Source organism: Falco punctatus, assembly GCF_963210335.1.
Source record: "Falco punctatus genome assembly, chromosome: 16".
Lineage (NCBI taxonomy): Eukaryota > Metazoa > Chordata > Aves > Falconiformes > Falconidae > Falco > Falco punctatus.
In genome coordinates this window covers 4,111,311-4,136,638 of record NC_137596.1, presented here as the reverse complement: position 1 = coordinate 4,136,638, position 25,328 = coordinate 4,111,311, and the positions used below count along the sequence as shown (strand labels likewise).

At 43.6% G+C, this 25,328-nt stretch overlaps 1 protein-coding gene across 20 annotated transcripts in view; it reads left to right on the top strand.

Annotated features, from left to right (window-relative positions):
* The first annotated feature begins 351 nt into the window (after window positions 1-351).
* The window catches only part of ZBTB44 (zinc finger and BTB domain containing 44), a 67,578-nt gene continuing 42,601 nt past the window's right edge, over window positions 352-25,328 (top strand). For 19 of the 20 annotated variants that reach the window (XR_013924030.1, XR_013924031.1, XR_013924032.1 and 16 more), the window contains exons 1-3: window positions 352-517; window positions 19,311-20,380; window positions 25,054-25,138. Coding sequence is in view for 8 of the 20 variants with exons in the window: in XM_080366663.1 (XP_080222789.1) it covers window positions 19,363-20,380; window positions 25,054-25,138 (1,103 nt within the window). In the remaining 12 variants the exon portion in view is untranslated. Of the gene's footprint in view, window positions 518-19,310; window positions 20,381-25,053; window positions 25,139-25,328 lie in introns of those variants that run through there. The other variant, XM_080366666.1, reaches the window with a different exon arrangement.

Below are 25,328 nucleotides of genomic sequence, written 5' to 3'. Positions count from 1 at the left end.
GCCGGGCGCGGAGCCCCGCGGGGGGAAGCGGCGGATCAGGCCCGCGCAGCCCCGCTCCCCCCGCCGCCCGCCGCGGGGTGCCCGGCCCGGCCGCTCCCGCTGCTCCCGCACTGCGCATGCGCCCCCCCCCCCCCCGCCGCCGCGGCCCCGCCCCCGCCGCCCCGCCGCGGTGCACTGTGGGACACAAACAAAGTGCCCGGCCGGGCGGCGCGGCGCGCAGGAGCTCGCACCGCCGGGACCCCCTCCCCGCCCCCCCCCTCCCCCAGCTGCCTGCGCGTGCCCGCGCCGCCCCCCCCCCCCCCGCGCACACCTCTCGCGGGGGGGCACGCGCGCCCCCCCCCCCCCCCCCCCCCCCTCCCCGCGCCGCCTGAGGGGGAGGCGGCGGCGGCCTCCTCCTCCGCCTCCTCCGCCGCCTCCCGGCCCGCCGTCATGGCCCGTGCAGGGCCCCGGCGCGGCCCCCGGTAGAGGGGCTCGGCCTCCCGCGCACGCCGGGCCCAGCCGGCCCCACCGACCGCAGGTAACCGGGGCGGGGAGCGCGGCCGCGGCCCGGGAAAGGGGGCGGCGGGTGGCGGCGGCGGCCGTTGGTTCCCCTCAGGGGCGGGGGGACGGCTCCCCTGCGCGCGCAGGCGGGCGCCCACCCCGGGGAGGGCTCTGCCCGCTGCCCCCCGCGGGCCCGGCCCTCTGCCCCCGCCCCTCCGCGGCCACGCGTGGCTCCGGGGGGAGTCCCCGGGGCTGCCCGCCCCCCCGGGGGTGGCACTGCGCCGTGCTCTCCCTCCGCCGCCTCCGCACGTGTGTCCCCGTTCGCCCCCCGCGAGGGCCCGTGCTGCCCGGGGGGGCGCCCGTGGCGCCTGTGAGCCCGGGGGCGCGCTCGGGTGCTGCCCGGGCACACGCAGTCGCGGAGTTTTGGCGATGGGGCGGGGGGAGTTGTGTTGATTCCCGCATCCCAGCGGGATACCTGCTGCCTTTTCCACTGCAGGCTTCTGGGAGGAGAAGAGGGATTCCCACTAGCTGTTAGGCGAAGCTTGCCGTCCCTTTGTTGTTGGGGTTTTTTTTTTGGTGTGTTTTGTTTGTTGTGGTTTGTTGTTTTTATTTTCTTGCAACACCTCTTTCTGCATCTTCTTTACTGCCCATCTGCTATGGTCTGCAGTGCTGCCTCCACTTGCACCCATGTCCACGCACGATGAGGATATCGTAGTGCTCGTCTGCCAAGATCTGTTGCATTGAGATCTGTTGCATGTTTTTCTGCTCTCCCTCCATGTATTCAGGGTTATTTTCCTATATGCAAACATAAACATTGGCAGATGCTGGGGGGGGGGGGGGGGGGGAGTTGCATAGTCTGCTTCTTGCTTGCCAAGAGCATGTTGTCTCCTTTCGTACACACAGGGCAAGGGTACCACTGCCTTCCAAAATCTGCTGTACTTCTTTCCACACACAGGTGTGCTGGGGGATGGCTCCATGCTTGACCACCGCAGCCTGTTAATTATATAAAACCTAGGAGGCTTCTTCCTGTCTGCAAAAACCCGCTAAGTTTTTTTCCACCCAAATAGACATGCACACATCTTCCACCAAAGGCTAAGAGGTGACTCCTCCAGCCCGTCTCCTGTTTGCGCTGCGCAGCTTGTTCTGCCTGCTGATAAGGGAGAGTATGTCTCCTCCTACGTATGTATACACACCAGGGTTATCCCGCTGACTGCCTACCAGAAGCCAGTGCATCCCGCGTTGTGCGTGTTTGTACACATCAGGAAAGGCTCAGGCAGCATTTCACTGGCAGCCTTTGGGAGGCAGGCAGGCATTTCTCCTACATGCTTCCAAGGAGAAGGTTTCCACTGTTTGTCCTTTCATGTCTTGTATGTTCCCACAGACGCCCAGCGGCAGCTGTTTCGGTGCCTGCCCCCAGACCGTAGTACTTCCCTGCTACACGTGCTGGAGGGGTCACCTGTTCTTACCCATTTCTTATCTCTTCTTGGCTGCACTTCATGGCTGCCCGTTACATCTTTCTTTCGTGACTGAGACTTTCAGCCCTTTTCCTTCATGTGCTCTGCTGATACTGCAGTGTGGTACAGTCAGGTTAAGGCCTACCTTGTGTTTTGTTTTGATGTTAGGTTTTTTATTTGCTGAGCAGTCCACCAGAGTAAAAATAAGTAGTCTGTGTACTTCCTTGGGGTCTGCAGACCCCAAGTTGGAAAGCACAGTTCTAAAATACGTTTCATTTCTCTTTTCTGGTCATACACAGAACTTGTCCAGCCTAGGATCTATTGTGATGTTTCTAGAAGTCTCCTGCTTTCACCCTGTGTGAAGCCCTTGGTTTGCCATATGCACGTGGGGAATTTCTCAGGTTTCCCAGTTACATGTTTGCCCCTGCTTTCTTTCTGTGCTTCTGCCTGACGTGAGGCTTTTCCTTTTCCCCTTTTTTAATTTTTATTTTATTTATCCTTGGGATGTCTAGTACATTTAGCTTTTACTTAGGTGGAGGTCACCCAGTTCACCTCCTGAGTCGATCCCCAGCCTCTAGCTGCGTGTTTTCATAGATGAGGTGACATGTTGTTTATCACATGTGGGGCACGCCTGTGGCACCGCTCTGCAGACCCTGCAAGGTGACACTGGGCAGGAATGGCTTGCATACAGGTGGGTCACGGACTAGCATCCAGGAGTCTTTTAGGGTATTTTGAGTGCGATGTGCTTTTCTTCTGCCATCAAGGTCTCTTACTGTAGCTTGACGTCTACACGCAGCACAGATCCAGGGTGTGTGATGCACCTGGAGACCTTGCTTGGGTTTAAGTGCATCTGTTTACAGAGATAGAGCCGCACAAGTGTTAACCTGCTAGCTTACCAGTATAAATGCCTCCATTGATGTAGAACTGTTTATACCAGGAACCAGTTACAATGCTGTAAGTGTCTCTCCCTAGGGACTACTTCTATTTGAACAGCTGTTTTTAATCCGAAACTTTAATTGGTGCGAACACTCCAAGCAGTCCCTTTCCAGGCGAAGGGAATTTCCAGCCCTACTTTAGTCTCCCCAGGTGGATGTTGCACGGATGCTGACTTGTCAGGAGGGAGGATCGCGCTTACTTTCCCACACAGGAGGTTTCGTGCTGGTTTTGTTTGCAGGGTGAGAGAATTCCTCTTTTTGTGACTGTCGGGGTTGTGTTTAGGGGTTTTTGGGGGGGGCGGAAGGTGGGGCAGGGGGACTGTCCTTATGTATTTCTTCTGTAATATGCAAGAGAAGTAGTCAGCAACTGAAACTGAATCCTTGCCATGTTTGTTGCAACAGGAGGTTAATAATGAACTCTGGCAACTTTTAAAAGGGGTGGTTTCATTCTGCGGTGTCTGTAGCAAATGCATGCTGTTAGGAGGGTCTGGTCAGCCCTTTGCAAAAGGGATCAAAAGCAAATACAGCTTCCCTCCTGTGTGAAGTTGAACGAGCATCCGAAGGTTATTTTTGGTTGTATCCCGTGACTTGCTCGAAGGAGGCTTTTTATTTTTATGTCCTTCTCGTGAATGGATGTGCGATGCCTGTGATGTGAGATGAATGGTGTTCGTGTGACTTGTCACTGATACGGAGAAGGTCCAGGGTACTTTGTGCTTGTATTGGTTGCTTCTGATCTAGCATTTCGCCAGCATTGTGTGTTACATCTGGTGAACTTCTTTTTCAATGGGCTTTGTGGAGGTCTGGGTATCTTCCTCTGAGGAGATCTGGTGGTATGTGTAACTTGCCTCCTTTTTAGGTGTTGTAATCCACTAGCTTGAGCAAGAAGAAAGTTGTGCTGTGACAAAGCAGCGATGCTTTTGCTGGCACGTGACGAGGAAGGAGATGTCCCTTGACGTAGAGGGGATTGTCTGTTGACATTCTTCTATCTCACCCGCTTATAAGTAGGTTATCCCTGCTCAAATTATGCAACTGTGCAGACAGCCAGACTTCAGGAATTCCAAATGCTTCAATGTGTCGAGTGCTGACTTCTAAATTAAATGCCACAGTTGCAGAGTGCGTTCACAGTCTGTCGCTTGAAATATGACATCAATCTTGGAATCGCGTGTGGCTGAAAAGGGGCAGCAACTTAATTGCTTGTTTCTTTGAAAAAGTGTTGTGTAAGATTGCAGGAACAAAACTGGGTGAGAGATGTGCCTCTGCCTGTAATAGTGGTTTGATATGGAAGCAGGTGGCTAGCTTTTCAGCAGTAAGAAGCAGGACAAAATACTGAAAATGCTGATTTATATAAGAAGTTACAATGCCTCGCTCTTTGTGGCTGCTGCTGTTGCCTTGAAAGATGCAGTTTCTGGTGCATAGATCTAATTAAATAGTTGTGTACTTATTGCTAAGTAAACATTGGAGTCCATTACTCTTAACTTGCCTTGGAGATCAAATTGATTCTTCTAATGGTTTCACTGGATGAAAACAAATGTCTAGTACTGCTTTGTACAAGGTGCCAAACGAAATGGTGGTGGTAGCAAATGAACTGCAAACCTGATAAAATGGAATTTGCACATACGGATGGGAAGAGAGGAATTGTAAATGCTCGGCATATCATTTAATTCTTACGTTCCGTTTAATCAAGTTAAGGAAGTGACTTAAACTGTGCGTTATTTGTAGATAGCGTGTTTTTAATATATTCCAATTTAGAGCTGGGGAAATGATTATTTCACATGAACAGGTTTTTCAGAGCTTGTGAAAGATGGGATAATAAGGACTGCAAAATGTGTGCTGGGCTCAGCATGTGGTCTGTGACAGTGGCCAGAAGTAAATCATTAGGGGGAGAGTGGAAGAGCATACATAGGCAGCGCGATAATCATTCCTGCATGCATCTACCAGCAGTGACAGGGTTGAAAGTGGCCCGAACTAGAGGGCATGTGCTGACAGTCGTGTTCAATAGCGCCAGTTGAACCTGTCCTCCATGGATTTGCCTAGACCTTTGGAACAGTTTATACTTGTAGCTTTTGCAGTATACTGTACAACGAATCTCACAATTTGTGCAAAAATAATTCCTGGGTTTAGGCTTATTTTTGTTTTAAACCCAGTGAATGGTAATCTCTTCGAATGACTGCTAGTTTTTGCGGTGTGAGAAAGAATAAAGAATCTTTTTGCAGTCATCACCTCATTTGCAATTTTACAGATCTTTGTGTTCTCAGTTTTCTGTCTTTAGTGGTTTTTGGTTTTTTTCTTTTCCAAGCCGTATTGTCCCAGTCTATTTAGTACATCTGATTTGACCACGGTATTTATTTGCTTGCTTTATCCAAGAAGACTGAATAAAGGCAATTTTTTCAGAGCATTAAGAGATGCCTTATAATAAAGGGACACTTTGTAGCTCATCTGTGGTATCGTTACACAGTAAACATTGATAATGTTTTATATTCCGAAGTACAAATGAACACAGTAATTGTAGCGAGAGCTAGTTTAGGGGTAATACAGATAGTGAAGAAGATTCTGGTTTATAAAGCTGGCTACAGATGGCAGTTGATATGGCATTTTGTGTTTGCATGTTACCGGGAGTCCTTCATGGAAAGCCTGCAGTTATGGTGGGTACTTGCCAGAGTTAAGTCTTTTGGAAGGTTTTGGAAGCATGGAGATGCTATGTCTTGTGGAGACCCAAGAGCCTTAGAAATCTAGAACTTAGTGTGTTTGGGTCTAACTGGTGGGTTAAGGAGCAAGTTGGTCCCATCTTAGGGACAGATGCTTACATTGTCTTGGAGCTCTGGCAGTTTCTGCAGCTTTCTTCCAGCGACTTGGGTTTTTGTTTTGTTTGGGTGGTGGTTTTGGTTTTTTTAAAAGTGGATAAGTACCCCTGTTAAGAAAGAACTTCTCAGTTTCTGTGAAATGTTCGTAAAAGATGCTAGAGATTTCAGAAAAGTCCTGCATAACTCTCCTTGTCCCCAGCCTGAACTGTGGGTATGGTTCTGCCAGTCCAGGTTTGGCCATACAGGGGAAGAAAGTTAGAAGGCCTGAATAATTGCTGCTCACCTGATAAGGTGATTTGTGGATGAATACAAGGATTTTTAATTTTCAGGGCCAAGAAGAACTCCTTTTAGGCATTTATCTGCATAAATGAGTCATTAGGAAAGTAAAGGGTACACATGGTGCTAAATGGGGGATGACACAATCACATTCCTGCCTTGCTTAAACTTGTTCAGGATTCTTTATAGCTGCTTCCGTTGGAAAGGTGGCTGCTTGTTTATGTGTCTGTGACACCTTGACTAGCTGGCCACGGTCCATGCCGTCTGGATTAGCGATGCCTTTTCGCCTCTTCACATTGTACACAATGTGTGACTTCGCCTTGATCTCTCCCCTTTGCTCTTTACACAGGTTTTTCTGTGGCGTTGCTTGTCAGCGCAGGCTTCCAGCACTTCGGGTGTTAATGGGGCTAGCATGCTTCAGGGAGATTTAAGATTTGCATTGAACTTCAGAAAAATTCATTTATTGTAGTTAACGTGGATTTTGTTAAGGTGTAACGCTTCCTTGCTAATCTGGAATAGAAGTGAGAGAAGGAAAGCTGTCATTTCTTGTAATAAACCTGAATACTTCAAGCAACAAATGAGTTGACAGGTAAGCTTTGTGGTGAGCTAGTAAAAACTAGCACTTAGCCAAATTTGGCTGTCACAAACCTGATGATTGTGATATGCAGTTACAGTCATTTGTTTCTGTAAAATGAGGAGACAGGTTGTCATTTCCAAGTGACAAAAATTAAAGCCTCGCGCACACTAAAGTAGGAGGCACAGCTTGGGGGTGATAGCGGAGGGCAGAAATTCCTTCCTGAGTTTGGTTGCTGACTTAATGCACCCAATTAGGCCCTTGTTTTTTCTTGGGGAAAATGAAGAAATATGTGTGTGAGGAAGCACAGGTAGGTTTTTTGGTGTGTTTGGTGTTGTTTTTTCCCCTATTGACTCTTGCATGGATGTAATGCAGTAGTGCTACCGAGAAAATAGTGAGCCATACTGGAAAATTTTGGTATGCGGATGCAAAAGACCATGCTATTGGTATTTCTTTCACGTGGTACCACCAAAAAGAAAGGGATTGGAGATTTTGGCTTTTGTTACTAATTTGGGAGGCTGGCTTGAATAATCTTTTTGGTGTATGTTTTTTGTAAGTTGATATGCTTGCAGGGCTTCTGAAAGTGAAGACTGAATTGCTATGGGTAGCCATGGTAAAACAAGAAAAATTAGCTTTCTAGAGTTGAACTAGAAGGTTGCTGCCTTGTGGCAAGTGAAGGTACTTTATAGATATTTTTTGGCAATTTGCAGTACTTAGAATAATTTAATGTTTAGCCTGGGTTTTGGTTTTGGTGGTTTGGTTATTTTGTTGTCATTCGTTTGTACTGCTGTTGAAGACCAAAGTCTATAAAACCGAAGCCTTGCTTTTTATCACGCAGAGTGGGAAACCGTCATGTAATGACTTTTCTACGCCAAGAAATTTGAGAAGAATTTAACCTGAATTTGCACAGAGCAAAAAGTGTAAAGAAGGTGTTAAGATCACATAAAAATTATGCATGAACACTGTCATGCAAAGAGTGGTTAAATTTGAATGTGTGTCTCGGGGATGTAACGCATCAGTCCATTCCGTATGATCTGATTATGGTCTGCAGGGCTTGCCTGCGTGAGGATATGAAGAGAACCGTGAACTCACTTGTTGCTTTTATTCTAATTTAAAAAAAGATAAACCCGCAAACTCTCAGATAAGAGATTTGCTCATATGTTGATGGCACAAATGTCTCTAGCATGTGCTTTCAGGGCAAACCACTGTTCGACTAGCGATCTGGTAGTTTGAGCATGTGCTTTCTCAGAGAACCGGTGAAAAACAGAACTTGCAGGGCAGTGAATCCATTGTGAAATATGTCAATACTTTCTATCTAGGGAAGTTTGCACATTAATTTTTATTATGAGAATAAACGTAGTTCAGTAAATAACAAGACCTTTTAGCAGTTACTGCTCATATTGTTAAATGAGCCTGACTTTTAAGTACTATCAGAAAATTTGCTTTTATGTGTTATGTGGAACACTAATGTGAGATTCCTACAATGAGAAGTTTAAAGTGCTGGAGGCCGGGGAAAGTGGCATTTATCTGGTTTGCTTATTCAACCATGTGAAAGCTATATTAGGCACATAAAGTTTATACTTCGCACTGCAGCTTCAAAAAGGCAACAAGTTAAATCTGGGCCCTTTGAAGTAGTGAATGGTAACATTCTGTTCTCTGAAAGAGCTGACTTCAAATGATCACACCAAAACTTGAAAAATGCGGTGGTGTCTGGGGAGAACAAGACTTGGGGCAGGAGATAAGGCTATGAAAATGTGTGGAGTTTTTTGCGTGTTGTTAGTAATAAAGAAAAGCCAGAATCTTGTGCCTGATTACATTCCGGAAGTTCTTCACTCATCCCGTACCAGATTGGTGCAAATTTTACTGTTTTAAATTCTCCCCAGATAAATCTTACTTGAGAGTTCAGCTGTTGCATGAAACACAGAATTTGTTGGAGCCAGCGAACCTCAGTTATGTAGAAAGGTACAGTCTTAAGAAAATTACATCTATCTTTATGTATCTGTAAATGGTTTCAAGAAACATCTTGTCTTCTAGCTGTTGCGTAAAAATTCAGTGGCGTCAGATCACCAATTTACATACGGTGCACGCTACTGTACTGCCCTGATTATTGTAATCTCTTCTTTTAATTAGATCCTGAGATTAAGAGCTGTCTCGCTGATCGGTGCACATAATGTATGCCCGATCGGTTCTAACTAGTACATGTTTCTAGCTGAATGTCACCCGGTTAAGTCTGATGCTCTGAAAAGATCTAAGCATAGTTTACTTTACAGACGTGTTAAGGGAGAGATGCACAGAGAAGAAAAACACACCAAAACCCTCTTTTTGAGAACCTTTCAGGAGGTTAAAATAGATATTGACAAATACCTGGCAAAAACGGAGGTATTAAAATACTCTGGTTGTTCTGTGGGCCTTTCAGTTAGCTGTTCGATTTAATTTCGTAGTGTGGAGATCTTGCTCCGAAGTTGCTGTTAACAGTTAGCTTCCAGATTATAGCTCAGTTCTGTTACTAGCTCCCTGGTATATAATGTCGAGGTTTTAATTTCATACTGTTGGATTTCCCATTAATTTTGTTTTGTTCCTAGGACTCCAGTTCTCAGTCATTTGTTTTTACGTGTTGTGATGACGAGATATCTTAACCTTTTCATCAGTATTTTTTGAGCCAGTCTCTACGGAAACACTCGGAGATTGTTGCTAAAACAAGTCTTTATGACACTTCATGGGTAAACTCTTTAACCTGTCATTTCAAGTACATGAATTAGTTCTTTTCAGCCGGCTCCTTAGCTTCAGATTGTGTATTCATCTCCTTGTTTTCACCAATAGCTCTATATATCATGTTTTTCAACCGTTTTAATTAAGTTCTCATCATATATGGCATTTCCTTTTTTTTTTCCTTCTGAAAAATATCAAGTCAGTTTGACATACTTTAGCTTCAGTAAACACAGGTGGTGTCCCATTTTCTGTTTATTTTCTTATTCTTCCTTCTTTTCTTCAGGTTGTTTGCATTTAGCCAGATTACTGCAGTGGTATACAAACACCTATAATCATTTATCTTTAAGAGATGAAAACATCTCTGTATTTTCCAATAATCAGGGCTCCCGCACTAAGTATTTGAGAGATTAAATTAACACAGTGTTAATGTAGCCAAGCTTTCTGGCAGGTGCGTACCGCAAAAGGAGACAATCTTTGAACAGTCCTGCCTCTTCTCCTGGTACACCAGCACCTTTTCCCTGAGAACTAAAATATCAGTTTGCGTGTTTGTAGTCACAGCGTCTAATGGAAACATTTGGAGATTGACTCCTAATGAAAGGAGTGCTAACATGTTTTACACACCTACAACGTGATCTTTAATCTTCCAAGTTTTATCTAGACTAGGAGTTGTAGCTATGCTTTAATCTCCTTGCTGTATTAATCTAGCACACTCAGTGCCTACGTACAGAGCTCTCGATTGTCTGTCGGTGGTTCCCAAGCTTTTTTGGTTAGAAGTTGTTGTCAGCTCTCAGCTTCTCGCATCAGTCAGTAGAGTCTGCTGTGGCCATGGCCATTTGTAATGCTGTGCAGACTAATTTTCATTGGTGAGAAGCCAATGGGACCATTTAGCAACTTAAATTTCACTATGTACAACTTGAATTCCAGCTCGGTGATACTTTCACAGTGAATAATTTCCTGATTTATCTGTGTATTGGTTATCTGCTACAGAGCTGCCTCATGACAGCTGTTGAGTTTGTCAGCTGCAGAGACCAGAACTCTCATTTGTCTCTCATTTGCCCGAGACCTAAGTGGTGTGCTGTTCCTGCAACAGAAATTAAAAAGGAAGGTTTACAATAGGATTAAATTCTTTTGCCAGTTTGAGATCAGTCAGAAGAAAGTCTTGCAGGCCGCTTCCTGTAGGCCATGTATACGGGACGCCAAGGGACAAGAATAAATCTTGGAGTGTCACTTTCACAAGGAAATGACTGGTCAGAGCTGCACGAGAGTCTGCTGCAAGTATGTGGCTTCTGGTGAAATTAATGAATGTGGCCTTGGCATCTGTTACCTATTATGGTCAGGCAGGTGACTTCTTAATTCTGTGAGATGCAGGGGTTGGAAGAGATCCTTTCTCAGTTCCAGGATGTATGCTTGGGGGTTTCAAACAGTTACAGTCTGCAAAGGACACGCTGGAATCTGTGTTGGCCCAAATAGGTAACTTCTGTGTCTTGTTCTGTTCCATCACCGGGAAGTTTTTGAAGGTTTGTGGAGGCACTGTTACAGAGAGGTTTGGCTTGGTTTGGGTGTACGCATTCCCATCCTTTTTGCTGTGTGCTGGGCGCTAAGGTAGGCTCCTCTTCAAGCTGCAGTATTTCTTCCTAGCAGCCTGCACCCAAGGCTGTCTTTAATACCTCCTGCCATGCTGTCAGAACATGACTGCTGAATTTTTATATCTGACTTTCTTCATTTGCTAATTAGGAAAACGCAACAAAAATCCTTGAGACGCGTTGTGCTTCAAATTATATGTAGAAACAGGAGTTCCTGAAAAATAGTGATGGCTTAACTAATGTTTTACAGCTTTTACTTTGTTATGACCTCGTGGTGCAAGAACAGCAGCTCTGTGATATTTTTTTGTTGGTTTTAATATTCTAAAATAAAAGTAGTAGACCTGTTCCTCTCTTTCATTACCAAAGATGGTGCTTTTTTATGTATCCAGCAAACATCCTGCTTTTATATGCTGAGGCAGTCTTGTAGCACGAGGAAGACTTTGGTCTTTTTGCTCTGGAATCTATGCGCTTTTTACTTGGAGCTTTGTAGTTTAGAATCAGTACAACCGAGTCGTTTGGAACTAAGCAAATATTTCTGATTTATTCTTGGTCTGTGTTGCTTTAACAGCGGGCATCGTGCTGTTTGTGTCTTAATATCCATGGTGTAAAAAAAATAATTCTGCAAAACAGAGGAGGAAATGGAAGAGCATGCTAAGGTACTGTCCGTCTTCTGGTGAACAAAGTTGCGATCAAGTAACAGGAACGTGCAGAAGCGGATTGCAAGAACAGTGCCTTCCCCTGCCCTGCCTCACAGTGGAGATTTGGTAATATGTTGTGATCAGGGTCTCTAACAAGGTATTTTGGCTTCTATCTAGGTCCCTTCGGTTCTGTTCAGATAGCTCTGAATCAAGACAGCCGCACTAAGCGGACGTCTGCCTTGCCCTGTGTGCCCAGAGGGCAGTGGCAGTTGCAGGATAGGGTTACTGGAGTTTTGAAGGAATGCTGGCCAGGAGTACGCTCTGCTTTGCACGTCAGAACTTTGGAACCCGCTTCAAGGTGATGAATGAGGATGACAAAACGATTTTGCTGAGCAGGCCCTGGGCTCGTCGTGACAAAAGCTGGGGAAAGAGATGAGAATTTTTGTAACTGTTTTTAGGAATTTGCACAGAAATGGGAGCTCTTTCATTAGCCTAATACCTGGTGCGTATCGGTTTCTTTACCACTGAGTAAAGCACATGTTCCAGCATGTGGAGATCTTGAGTTTGATGTGTTCAGCAGCAGCATTGGTCTCTGCCCAAAGCTTACACCTCAATGCTAATAGGAGTAAAAACAGAAAGCCAGAATAGGTGGATTTTTTTCACTCTCTAGTATGGGAATATACTTCAAGAAGTTAATTAGATTAACTTCTTTTAACACCACCAATTATGACACGGTGGCCCAAAACAGTCCCTGGGTTTTCAATGATAAATTGCAGAGGTGATAAGTGGCTGGGAGCCGCAGCATCTTGAAGAGGAGGTGTATCAGCTCCCCTCAGTTCCACACGCAGCTGAAGGTTCCAGTCATGCAAACAAGTTTAAGTCTGTACTCTTCTATGAGGGGAAAGGAGTCTGTTGTTACTGCAAAAAATTGCACCCTGAACTTTCCCTTAAAATGTATATGTAAATGTTTTCTAATTTTATCCTTTCAGAAGTATTCTGTTGCAGCTGACCTCCCATCTCAATTTACAATAAAATCATTTGTAGAATAAATTGCTGGTTTTGTCACCCTACTACTTGTCTCAATGCTTTCACCAGCTCCGAGGATTAAAATACACCTACCAGATTTGCATCATGCAAATCCACTTTTCCGTCATCCGAGTAATTCTTTTCCTATCCACATTAAAGATTAATGCTTTCAGTAGCAATGATAATGTGAGTCGGTGCTGTAACTGTGATCTAGGACTTTGCCGTGCCTTCACACATCTTCTTTCATCTCGTGGCATGTTACAGTTAAAGCTTTTGCTTTCTGTTGTCAAAGGGTTCAATTTTGGAGAAACTTGGGATGTGTTAGGAATATGAAACAGGTATTTCATGGACACTGTGGGCCTTTCATGTTCCCGAGTAATTATTTTGGAAGAGGAGCTGTGGGATGCTTTTTCTCCTTGTCCCTTGCAGGTAAATGCTATTCCTGCTCTGTCAGAGGACTTGGAGTAAAGAAATAATATGTGCTTTTGCACCTGCCTCCATTTCCTGTCCTGTCAAGGTTTGCCTTAGTTGGTACCAAGCAAGTCATCATGGACCATGGCATAGTTCAGGATTTTCAGATGTGCAAATTTTTTCAGCAATTTTTGTGAAGAGTTGCAGCCCTGGTGCTTCGACTTTGTAAACCACAGCTCTTACAGCGCTCACAAGGAGCTTAGCTAAACGCTTACAAATTCATTTAAGATTGCAGGGGGGAGCTTATTGCTACAACACAGTTTCCACGAGTGGTAAACAGTTAAGAGACCTGGGTGCACGGAGTTCATCTTTCATCTGAAAATTATGTAGGCTGTTCACACAACCTGGATCAGTTAGCGTTATTTGTGTGCACGTACACATTTGAACCATGGCTGCTTCCTGATGGTGTTTTAGTCTGCCTCTGTGAAGCTTAACGCTAGTTTTGAAATACTGCCTGCCACCCTTCTGGTGGCTTGTACCTAAAATTTAGGAAGATGATCTTTTGGAAAGTCTGTTTGCCTGGGGTTTTTCAGAGGAAGAGGTGGCTGCTTGTGAAGCAGTTTGCCACTGCAGCATCCTTGGAAAGTGCTTTTGGGGGAAAAAAAATAATTAAGTGGTGAACATGGGTACAAGCTTGTGTGCAAGTACAAAGAAGGTAACAAAAGCTTCTTGTGAGTGACACTAATGGTAGACAGAGTCAACGGCCTCAAAAGTTCTGGCATGTGAACTTGTCAAAAGTGGTGTGCCAAACCCCCAATTTTTACAAAATAAGTGGCCTTATCAAATGCAGCACTTGTGGAGTACATAGGAAAAGCACAACACGCTCTGTTATATGCCTGCTACTGTGAAAGGAAATATTACTGCTAACAGTAAATAGATGGATTGTAGTCCTCAGCTTACTGTGTGAAATTGCTCTACCATTAAAGCTCCCAAGTGCAGCTCTCCGGAGTTAACTTATCTCACCGTCAGCAATTCATTGCTGGGCAGACAGAGGTCTTCCCACAGGGCTGTCCAGCGTGCAGCTCAAGAGCCTTGTCCAAGAGCAACTCCCCCACCCCCCAACTCCTTAAAAATAGAAAATGCCTGAAAATTGTCCTCTTCTTGAAGCTGCGAGAAAAAGGACACAGGAACAATTTCAGTGTCTTGGGGTATTTCAGTGGGAGTGGTTTGGAGAATAGAAGTCTGGTTCCCAAGCTGAGAGGCCAAGGACCAGGGCAGCCCCGGTACTGAATGCTCTCCTGTTTTTCGCAGGGTATAGTATCACCTCAGCCTCCGTTTACAGACTGCAGCTCAGCATCTATTTCAGGTTTTAACATAACGGTGTTTATGAAGCAGCTAACTTAACACTAGCTCCTTTGTGCACGTACAGTTTGAAGTATGCTGTCCTAGAGGAAATTGAAGTTCTGAAACACTGCATACTTATCTGGATGGTTCATTTCCCCGGTCCAGTCACCCACTGCAGCTAAAGGTTACAGGTTTGCATTCCACAGATTCCAGTACACCGAAGTGAATACTGCACATTGACGTAATTTTGAGCACAGAAACCTTGTGTTTGCCTTCCCTGTTTTCATAAACACCGTCAGGCTTGCCAGTGGTGGGCTGAGCTCAGACTAGGTTTACTGGCCTGACTTAAAATACGCTTTAAAGCAAAGTTTAGCAAGTGCTGTTGACTCGTTTGAAATGAGAATGGTGTGGCAGCTCCCGCCAGCAGGTTTTTGTCAAGTAAAGCAAGGCAAGATTTGTGGTGGGAGATAGTACCTTTTATTAGGCCAGCTGGTGTTGGGGGAAACAGATGTGTGTTTAGATACATGAGTGTTTCAGGTCTGAAATAAAAGTAACAAACTCAAGAGTTAAGTACATGCTAAGAGCTGTTGTTGTAATTAAGTTATAAAGTTAACGATACTAACTAGCTAGTTTGAGGGAGCAAAGGGTGCTGGTACCTGTGTAGCACACTGAGAAGGTGACAGAGGTAAGGTGGTCCAGGTCACGCATTTATCCCCATAAGAAGATTTATCTGTGTCTGGGCTGCTACTGCTGTTCGTGGGACAGTGCTGTAGCCAGTGCCTGAGGAGTGGTTTGGTTTAAAAACAAATGCCAAAACTCGGAAGGTAACTAGTGATCTGATTTACACTGTGGCCTCACAGGTGATCATACCTGAGCAGTAGGGTGGCAGTTTCCTAAGGTTTTTGGGCACTGAAGCTGACTTGGTATTTATGCGTCTGAAGTCTCCTGGTTTTAGTGTTCAGAAAAGTCGGTGTTTTCATGCTATTTTGTAAGTTGCCACGGATCAGGATACAGAGGGGTGGAGTGGTAGTTTTGCAGTGCTAAAAAATTACTCACTTCTGTTGTAAAATGATGTAGCTCACCGGGAGACTGAATGCAGACAGCTCTATGAGTTTGTTTCACGGACTCTTCCAAAGAAAAAAAAAACCCAAGATTATTTTAGATACCATGTTTCAAAACCAGTGATTTGAGCCATAACATGAGGAGGTAGGTGAATAAGAAGCGAAGTTTTTGGTAGGTACAAGTAGGCAGTATTAAGAAATATTTTTCAATTCTGTTACAGCTGCTTTTCCATTTAGACAATGTGGTGCACACTTGTACTGATTCTAAGCACAGAAACTTGACATGTGTTTAATCATTGGCCCAAAACAGTGTATGTGAATTGCTAACTCTTGCTGAAACTTGTTTTTCAGTAGCCTTGAAACAGTAAAAAGGAGCTAAGTTACTTGGAACTACTTAAAGGTCAGGTCTACATTAGTGTTCCTAGGATTAAAAAACCCAAACAAACAAAACAAAAAACTAATTTTTTTATTAGTTGTATGGTTTTGTTGTACAGAATTGTAAGGCTTTGGTACAGTAGTACTTACCTTCAGGCTGCTTTTGGCTAATAGTGAAGAAAATTCTTTTTGCTCTGGAAGCCCTGAAGTGCTTGCATCCGAATTGTCACCTTCTCTGGGGACCCGTGCTTTGGTGGCGAATCCCCCCATATTTCCAGCGCAGGAATGCACACTGGAAAAAAACTTGTCTCAGAACTGTAAGTCTCTGTGGCAAAGTTGAGTACAGCCCATTAAATACAGGCTGAAACGTCATGCTGAGAATATTTTTCAAAACTTTTGGAAGTGTCTTTACATTTCAACGTGTTTCTCGTGAACTTTGAAATACTCCAGTATTTTGTGGGCCAGGATATGCGGGGGGGATGTGGGGAGGAGGAGCCGTGCCGGCAGCAGCTGGGAAGGAAAAGGCAACCACCGTTCCTTTGATGATACCAGCCCCAGTCCCTGCTTAGAGAATCCCTGATGGTTTGTGGCTCAAAGATGAACAACTTTTCCAGCTCCAACCCACTTATCGCTTAGCTTATGTGCGCACCTTGATCTCCCCACCCCAAACGCTCCCAAGTTACAGTGTATATTTAGTTCTAGTTTATGGCTCTTTAATCACTCCTGAATGTAGCGCCCTATACCTTATGGTCTAATGACTGCTGCCGTGGACTGCTTAACAATCGGTAGCTAATAAGACGTGACAAAATGTCATTTTGAAATGGTGACGATCTAGAGATGTTCGACTTGAGGTGAAGTTGTTGTCTTGCAGCCCTTTACCCTCTTTCATCACTGTGACTTAGTGTAGCTATAAAAGCGCCCTGTGCCACTGAAAGATTAACAAAGAGAATTGAACCATTTTATAACCTGGCTGAGCTTTAGCATGCTCATGCTTTTCATGCGGAAAATATTTTCATATTGTTTAAATTGCCTTCTAAAAATATTTGACGTTTTTACTACCTCATTAACTGTAACGAACTGATACTGTTCCCCCTCCTCAGCCCACCCCTTTTGATTTTTCTGAAAATAGCGTGCATATGCATACATCCTTTGTCCACGCTGAAGCCTGTGTAGGAACCACTTGTTTCAGTGGTGGTGTCAGTGCAGTGAGGGGGAAGGTCATTTTGCAGAAGTGACTTAACAGAGCAATACCGTACATTCATGGCAGGCACGCCGCTCCTGTAATAAATTTAAATCAATTTATTGCACATCACTGACTTCCGCTATTTTATTTTAACTTCTGTAACCAGATCAAGGTCAAGGAAGCAAAAGATGAAAGGAGAGGGGAAAGGAAGCCAGAAGGGGAGAGGCGGGCAGGAAGGGGGAAGCAAGACAAGGAATGGTTCGGAGCAGGGTAGCAGAATAGAGCGCTCCCACTTAGAGACTGAAGGGCTGAGTGTTACTTGTTCAGATGAACAGAGAAGGAAAATGGGTTAGCCTTCTGGGTGCATAAGAATTGGGGGGATCGCTTGCTTAGGTTTTTCTCCATATTTATAATTATGTATTGGTACCGTTCCTAAATACCAGGCACACCGCTGATAGTTCTTGCAAATGTATTATTCTTTTTGTAGCCCGTTGCTGAACAGAAGTACTTCTGGACTTCCGATGTGCCAAGGAAGTGCTGCAGCAACTGGGAATTCAGAAGGAAGGGTATCCCAAGGCCATTTTAGAATGCACTGTTACAAGATTTTACTGTCGCGTTTTGGTCTGAGATCAATTAAATATGCTTTTCATTTGATTCATGCTGGAGAACAAACAGTCTGGATCTTCAGATGCCTCTTGAGGTCGATATGTTTTCTTTCAGTGAAGGGAATGTTTTGCTTGTGCTTAACTTCTTCCTCTGCAGTAGTGTGAAATTTCATTTTAAATCCAAATGGCCATTATAGTTTCACTCAGACTTCATATATATGTTGTTAAGTGTTAGTTAATCTGTTCTCTCAAACAGATATTTTTCCTCTGTCTGAAAGGCTTTGCAGTATCAAAAGTGAAATTGTAGGAAAAAGAAGAAGCCAAGTGTAAATGTCTGTAGAACAAGGTGGGCTCTGACAGCTGCCATTTAAATATGTGCTAAGACTTGTGAGATTTGTGGTAAGTTGTTCCAAACTTGCAGTGCTCTTTGTATCTGTGAAGTTCCACATGAGCAATTTGCAAGCGTGGTATGTTTTTGCATACATTTAAGGGAAAGGAGAAGGATGATGTGAAGAAGCTGGCTGACTCCGGGAAATAATCAGATCCAATTATGTTGCTGATGTTTAACCACCAACTTCACTGAGATGATGTTTCTATATCATGTTAATTGTGTGAGTCATGTGGAACACAGAAGACTTTTCATGGAACCTTGGGGAGGGCTTAAGAAGGTGAAACGTGGTGGCTTATGTTTCCTTTACAGTGAAATAATTCAGAAATAATTGGAGAGAACCCAGGAGCTGATTTTCCTTGTACAGAGATGCTCTGCTCTCTGCAAATAGAGACAGCCTTGGTGGCCAGAGAAGTTCCACTGCGGGGGCCGAGGACGTCTGGGCATATTGCACTTGGCTTGGCACGGCGTCTTTCCCCTGTGTATTGCAGAGAGAGCGAGTCATGGATCAGCTTCATCCTCCTCAAATCAGAGGCATTTATTTTTCAGATACTGCTGCAGCCTTAAAACCTGCGATGTGGGGCATGCACCCCTTTCTCCTCCTTCAGGGCCTTGCACACAAACCACGCATCTGTTCCCACACAGAAGAGAACTGGTCCCCAAGAGGGCAGTTTTGTATTTTTCAGAAGAAAGAAGTTGCCCTCCTCATATTACTTATTGCATATATAAAATCAGTTTATGTGTATTTGATGTAAACTTAAACTTTCCTTTGAGGTTTATAATCCATTGTGTTTTTGAAGGAATTTTCAATAACTTCTCATCCTTGTCCAAAGCTATTTATTAAAAGCATCTTTAGGCAATCGGTACCTGTGCTACAGCAGGAAAGCAGAGCTATTGGCAACTCTTACTTTATGTTTACTAGCTTGAACTCTGTCCTTTGGAAATTCATGCTGTAGTTTCTCTAAAGCTTTTCTGGTATTAAATACCTTGTCTGGGAGATTTGCTTGCTCCTGCACACTTGTAGTAGACCTGAGCTAACAACTTTTCCACTTAAAAGAAACGTTTGGCAAAGCCTGTCAGGTTTAAGAACCATAAACAATAGTTTCATGGGCCCAGAAAATAAAAATACAGGTTTCTCACACAGATGATAGTTTTAAAAATGCTTTCTTTTCAGTATTACAACATCTGTTTTTCCCTAAGCTGTGTTAGGAATTTGTTTTGAGTGGGCAGTAGCAGAAATGTGGAAGATGATATTAGTGATAAATTGCAAATAATTTGATCTGCATTTTTGAAAAGTACAGGTAGGTAATTGCATTCTATAGAGTTAGTCCATTGCAGTCTGAATCCGAGGAAAAACCTGACCCTAGAGAACTAGGCTGGATTTTCTTCATACAGAGTCTTATAACAGTGAAGCCACTTCACTTTTGCTTTCAGAGATGAAAATGACAGTTTTCCTCTTTGTTCTAGGGTACCTGTGATCTCTCATATGTGGAAAGAACGCTAGCATAAAGGTGAAAAAATGGGTGTTAAAACATTCACTCATAATTCCCCTGCTCACAGTCAGGAGATGCTGGGAAAGCTGAACATGCTTCGTAACGATGGACATTTTTGTGATATCACCATCCGCGTCCAGGACAAAATCTTCAGGGCGCACAAGGTGGTTTTGGCAGCCTGCAGCGACTTCTTCCGTTCCAAGCTCGTCGGCCAAGCAGAAGACGAGAGCAAGAGCGTGTTAGACCTGCACCATGTGACAGTGACTGGTTTTATACCTCTCCTGGAATATGCTTACACAGCAACACTATCTATTAATACAGAAAACATTATCGATGTGTTGGCTGCAGCCAGCTACATGCAGATGTTCAGCGTTGCTAGCACGTGCTCGGAATTCATGAAGTCCAGCATTTTATGGAACACGCCCAACAGCCAGCAAGAGAAGGTGCTGGATGCAGGACAGGAGAACAGCGCAAACTGCAATTTTACTTCTCGGGATGGCAGCCTTTCTCCAGTTTCTTCCGAGTGCAGCGTAGTGGAAAGAACCATTCCTGTTTGCCGAGAGTCACGAAGAAAGCGCAAAAGCTACATTGTTATGTCTCCCGAGAGCCCCCTTAAGTGTAACACACAAACAAGTTCCCCCCAAGTGCTGAATCCTTCAACTTCTTACCCAGAGTCCAGAAATCAGCCCGTGGACTCATCCTTAGCTTTTCCCTGGACTTTTCCTTTTGGAATTGATCGAAGACTTCAGTCTGAGAAGGTGAAGCAGGCGGAGAACTCTAGGACTTTGGAAATGCCTGGACCCTCCGAGTCCAACAGAAGAATTACAGATTACATGACTTGTGAGAGCACAAAAGCCAGTTCTCCCCTTGTGATTGAGGAAGACGTGCGTGTCAAAGTGGAAAGGTTAAGTGACGAGGAGGTGCACGAGGAGGTATCGCAGCCTGTTAGCGCATCCCAGAGCTCTCTGAGCGATCAGCAGACGGTCCCAGGAAGCGAGCAAGTGCAGGAAGATCTCCTGATCAGCCCACAGTCTTCCTCTATAGGTATGACCGTTTCAGGGGTTGGATACGTGTTCAAATAGGCATGTGTGCACTGTGATTTTAGTGGAGGGGATCTGCCTGTTTTGTCATGCTTTACTTTTGAGAAACAGCCTTTTTTCCCCTGGTTTATGGAATGCTGCATGTAAACCTCAATGGGGGATGAGACTTGGAGCTCTTCTAAATAACTTTGCAGAAGACAGCTAAGAAAGGTAAGCCTGTTGGTAGACCTCCTTCTTCAGCAGAGATCGATAACCCTTTTTACCTCTAGTTGCTTGGCTGGGGAAAATAATTCTGTTTTCCTTCATGTCAAAGTGCATGATCTCAGCTGAGCTGCGACACCAAATCTAAAAGACTTGTGGCTGTAGCCACAGAGGGATAGAATGGTACTTTGCACCAGACTTAAAACCTTGTATAATCATGACAGAGAGCCTTTGTAAGAAGATTTGCAAAATAAGTGGTGGAACACTCTCATCTTAATGGCCCAGACGAAAACAAAACCACACAGTCATAATATTGAGAATCTTTCCATTTCTGTGGGATTTGGTTCTCAAGTTGCTTCTTCAAACACTGCCAACTGCTGAGAGAAACCTTTTTTCCATGAAAGACAATTTGAAGCCCGTTTTGGGTTCTTCGAGCAGGCTGTTGTTTATTAATAGCTAATACTTAAAGGTTACTGTAACAATCCCCTTTTTCCTCTTTGTGCAGAATGCATTGAATGGCTTTTAGTAAGTCAGAAGATAGAGACTTTGCAATATTTCGAGTGTAATTGCCAGAATTTTGCCTGAGTCGGCTATTTTGCTTTCGGTTAAGTGTCTTGACCTGTACTCGGTAGAGTTTATTGAAAGATTTTTAATAAAGCCTGTTTTGTTTGAAGAGTGTAAGGGTGGCAGATGTATTGGTCTGCTTCATTCAAATAATGTATACATGAAAGGCTGCTTCAGTTAAATAAATAAACTACACAACAAAGTAAATAAATGTAGCCTAGTAGCCTGCATTATTTGTTTTGTTTGGTCAGCATAACACTGTGCCTTCTCTGAAGACAGCGAGCGTTAGATCAGTCAGACCATTCCAGGACTTCAATATATCATCAGTGTTCTTAAACTATTCAGGTAATAAAAAGAAATGAAAATATTTTCCATTTATCCCATCCTTCAAGACTTTATGTTATTGTTTTTGCTCATCAGTTCTTACAGCTCGTTTGTTGGTATTTTAGATTGGCAATGCTTTTTCCAAACAAAAATGGTAGATTTACTGGAGACGAGGCTGTTTACCTTTTCTGAGAAGCAGACTTGCTATCAGTTTAAATGTAAATGTTTAAGTGTAGTTTGCCAAAAATAGTGCGTAGATTCAAAACTAAAAGAAACAATTTGTTTGCTGGGTAGTCTCCAGGAAATGTGGTCCTTGTTCAAGAACAGGTTTAGTTTGAGTCAGTTTTTAACTCATTATAATAGGAACTTTGGAAGGCCCTTGCCAGGGCTATGTAGAAAGAGATGCAAATTGTGTCATCGATCTAATTGTACCGTCACAGACAAAATAGAACAAGTAGAAATAGTGATTAGAGGAAGTTAGAAATAGCGTATCAAGTGAAAGGAGGGAGTTTTACCAACTATAAACACCGTATGCAAGCAGCTTAAAAGAACAAACTGGGTGTAAACTCTGGGTTACAGATGAGTAGTATATGATCTACGGAAGGTTTTGGAGGACCTCTCCTGTAGTTAGAAATACAGAAAAATTTCATACTCAAAAGTGGCGTGAATGAATTGGGGCATGAGAATGTGAGACTAGGACTGGATTGTAGAGAGAGAGGTGCCGCTGGATGCTATAAAATCTCCTTTCCTAAGAGAGTCTTAGCGTTAATAAAAAATACTTTGTAATGTGCTCCAGTAGCCAGGCACCTTACTGACTTTTGTTCTTGCTTCAGCCAGTTTCCTGAAATGATTTCTGTTGACAAGCAACTGTGCACATCTGTCTTCAAAAGGTATCTCTTTTTGAAGCCATTTTGGGGAAAGTTTCCCGTTTCCTGTTCTGGGTTTTGTACCACTGAGGTCACGTACCTGACCATTTGTACGGCATGGGGCAGAGGATCTTAGGCTTTAGTGATTATAAAGTTTGAAGTTAAATGTCTGTTATTGAGGATGTTAGTACAGCATGTTCTTCCTTCAAATGGCTACAGGGAGAAGAAAAACGTGCTAGGCCAGAGTCTTCAAAGTGCAAATCTGTTCTTTCTCTTTGAATATGTTTGACTGAATATTTAGCAGTCTTTGCATAACATTGTTAACTATCCTCAGAATAGTTTTTATTCACATTTTGCCGTAAAGAGAAGCAGTGCTCTTGCTTTTGAGCACAGTTCACATGTACCTAATATATGATAAGGCAGGCTTTGTAGCTAGAAAGCACTTTTTACCTCCCCAAAATGTATTGCCTTATGCAGTAATATAAGAACAGCAAATGGAGGCAGCAAGATATGTTAAAAATGCAGCTTTCTTTTCCCTGAACATATTTTCCTTGTGTAATTGCATATATTTATCTCAGTGTTTTATAGTGCATTTATAAAAGCATTCCTGCCTCTCTTTCTGATACTGCAAAAAGCTCTTATTCACTCTTTGGGCAATTTCAAGAATTGTTCATTTGCAATTTATTATATTTGGAAGCACTTTATAATATGGAAGGAGACGTGAAGCAGGGCCTTGATAAATAAGTCATTATGGTTACAACAATAGCTATGTCTGAGGAGATATTTTCATAACTCATTAACACTGTTTCCATTTGAGAGGTGAAGGCATAAAATTAAACCTAAGAAGAGCGATTGGGCTTATTTTTCAGTAGACTTTCAGTTAAGTATTTCATGAAAAAGAAGAATAAATCAAAACAGAATTAACTTTTGTAACTTTATGGATTGCTTAGTTGCTGAATTTCCCAAATGTAATTTGTCAGCTCGTAACAAAATCAAAAGTTTTGATTCTCTTAGTGTCATTTTTAAACTGCTGGAGGTGCAAGTTTCTTGCCGTCACTGGCCCCAGAACATGGGGTTGCGTTAAGACAATAATCTTGCACTTCAGCAAGGTTTTGTAGAACACACTGACCTTTATGGGGCAGCCTTTTCTGGAGACACTACTCTCGTTCTTTTTGACAAAATACGCACATTTTCTGCTTTACTTTCCATGTCTTTGTTCCTTCTCTTTGGTTTTCCATTTTGTCTGACACTTGTCATTGTAGACCTAGTGATACTTGATTTTCCTAGTGAGCTTTAGAAGGGGGTTCCCAAATTCCAGTTGCTCACGTACCACTCTCTCAGAAAGCACAATTCTTTTTAACCTTGGCAGTAAGAGTGGCTCCTAGCACTGTCCTAAGCTTCTCTTGTTCTCAAGATGTAGGTGTAGAGGGAGATATCTTCCCCCATCTGTTCTCACCTCACGTGGATTCAGTGGTAGAGACCCGAAGCCTGCTTGACTGTTCAGAAAAGTTCAAGCGGTGCTTCGTGTGCAGCCTCAACAGAGGGAGAGGGAGGCAAGATGGAATTACAACTTCCAAGTGACTTTCACGCTACTAATCGTGCATACGTAATGATTTAGGAGCCCCTGTTTTGGAGAGGAACAACAGCAATTCTGATCCTTTGGAAATTTGGCGGAGTTCAACCATTCATTTTTGTCACCTCCCATTGCACCTATAGATATCATCAGAGGAAGAGGAGGAATGCGAGGTGATCCAGTCGGCTCTCTGCGCTCAGCTTAAAGACAAAGCAGGGCAGGGTTTATTGTTTATCTACATAATCATAACCAAACCAAGAGGATTTTTATTTCTTTTTTATCAAGGGGGTATAGTTGGGGTGGGGGTACCGGTTCTTAGAATTGTTTTAGTACCGTACCACCGTCTTCCCTCCCTGTGAGGGTGACATCAGGCCACAATAACCTTGCGTAATACACCTAAACAAGGACTTAATGCCAAACTCCAAGGGGTGATGAGGGAGGCCCATCTGAGCAACAGCACATCAGGTGAACGAAGTCGTAGCTTTGCTTTAGTGCTGCTTAGATTCTGCTTCCAAAATGCACTTGAGCTACAGTTGTTTGAACGTCAGTGCACTGAACAAAGCTCTGGTTTTGTGTATAATTTCCCTTGCAAACAGATGCGTGGTCTCTTTTGTGCTGCATTTCTAATTTCTCAGAGGGCTCTTCCTGTCTCAGCATCTTATCAATAAGTGAAGACGTTATCAGGGAACAGATATATTTTATATATATATATGTATGGAAGATTTGGAACACAAAAGCAATGTAGTGTAGCAGGATGGAACTCTTTATTGTTTAAGAAGTCTTGAAAATTGATGAAATGGTCCCTTTAGGTGAAGGTAACATTTCTGCTTTACAGTGTTAGTACTGGATGTGTTTTGAAAACTCTGGCTGTATTTAACATAGATTCTTTCCATTTTCTAGGTGTGCCAAATATTTGCCCTTTATTGAATTGTCCATTTGCTAGATAATCTGTGCAGAGGAGAAGCTTATTTGGAACATGTTGCTTCTGGGTTTTCGAAATGATTTTCCCAAGACAATTTTAGTATCTTATCACCCAGGAAGCAGTGTCTCTCACAGATTTGGGAAAGCAAGCTTCATATGTATTTACCAGCCCCCCCAACCCTTTTTGAACACTTATTTGCATTAAATTGCCCTTTTTTCTTTGCCTAGGCTCAATAGATGAGGGGGTTACGGAGGGATTGCCCACACTCCAGAGTACCTCTGGCACTAACGCTCATGCAGATGATGATGATCGGTATGTACCAATGTAGTGTGCAAACTGTTCTGCAGCAAGTGCTGTGCTGTAATTAACCTACCCAGCCTTAATCCCAGAATGTTTAGTTGTTTGTACATCTAATTCTCTGTGTTGATCAACATACAATCAGTGCCTGAAGGTTCAGATGCTGTAGAAGAATGTAGGTGATGAAAGTCAGAATTTGCTTACT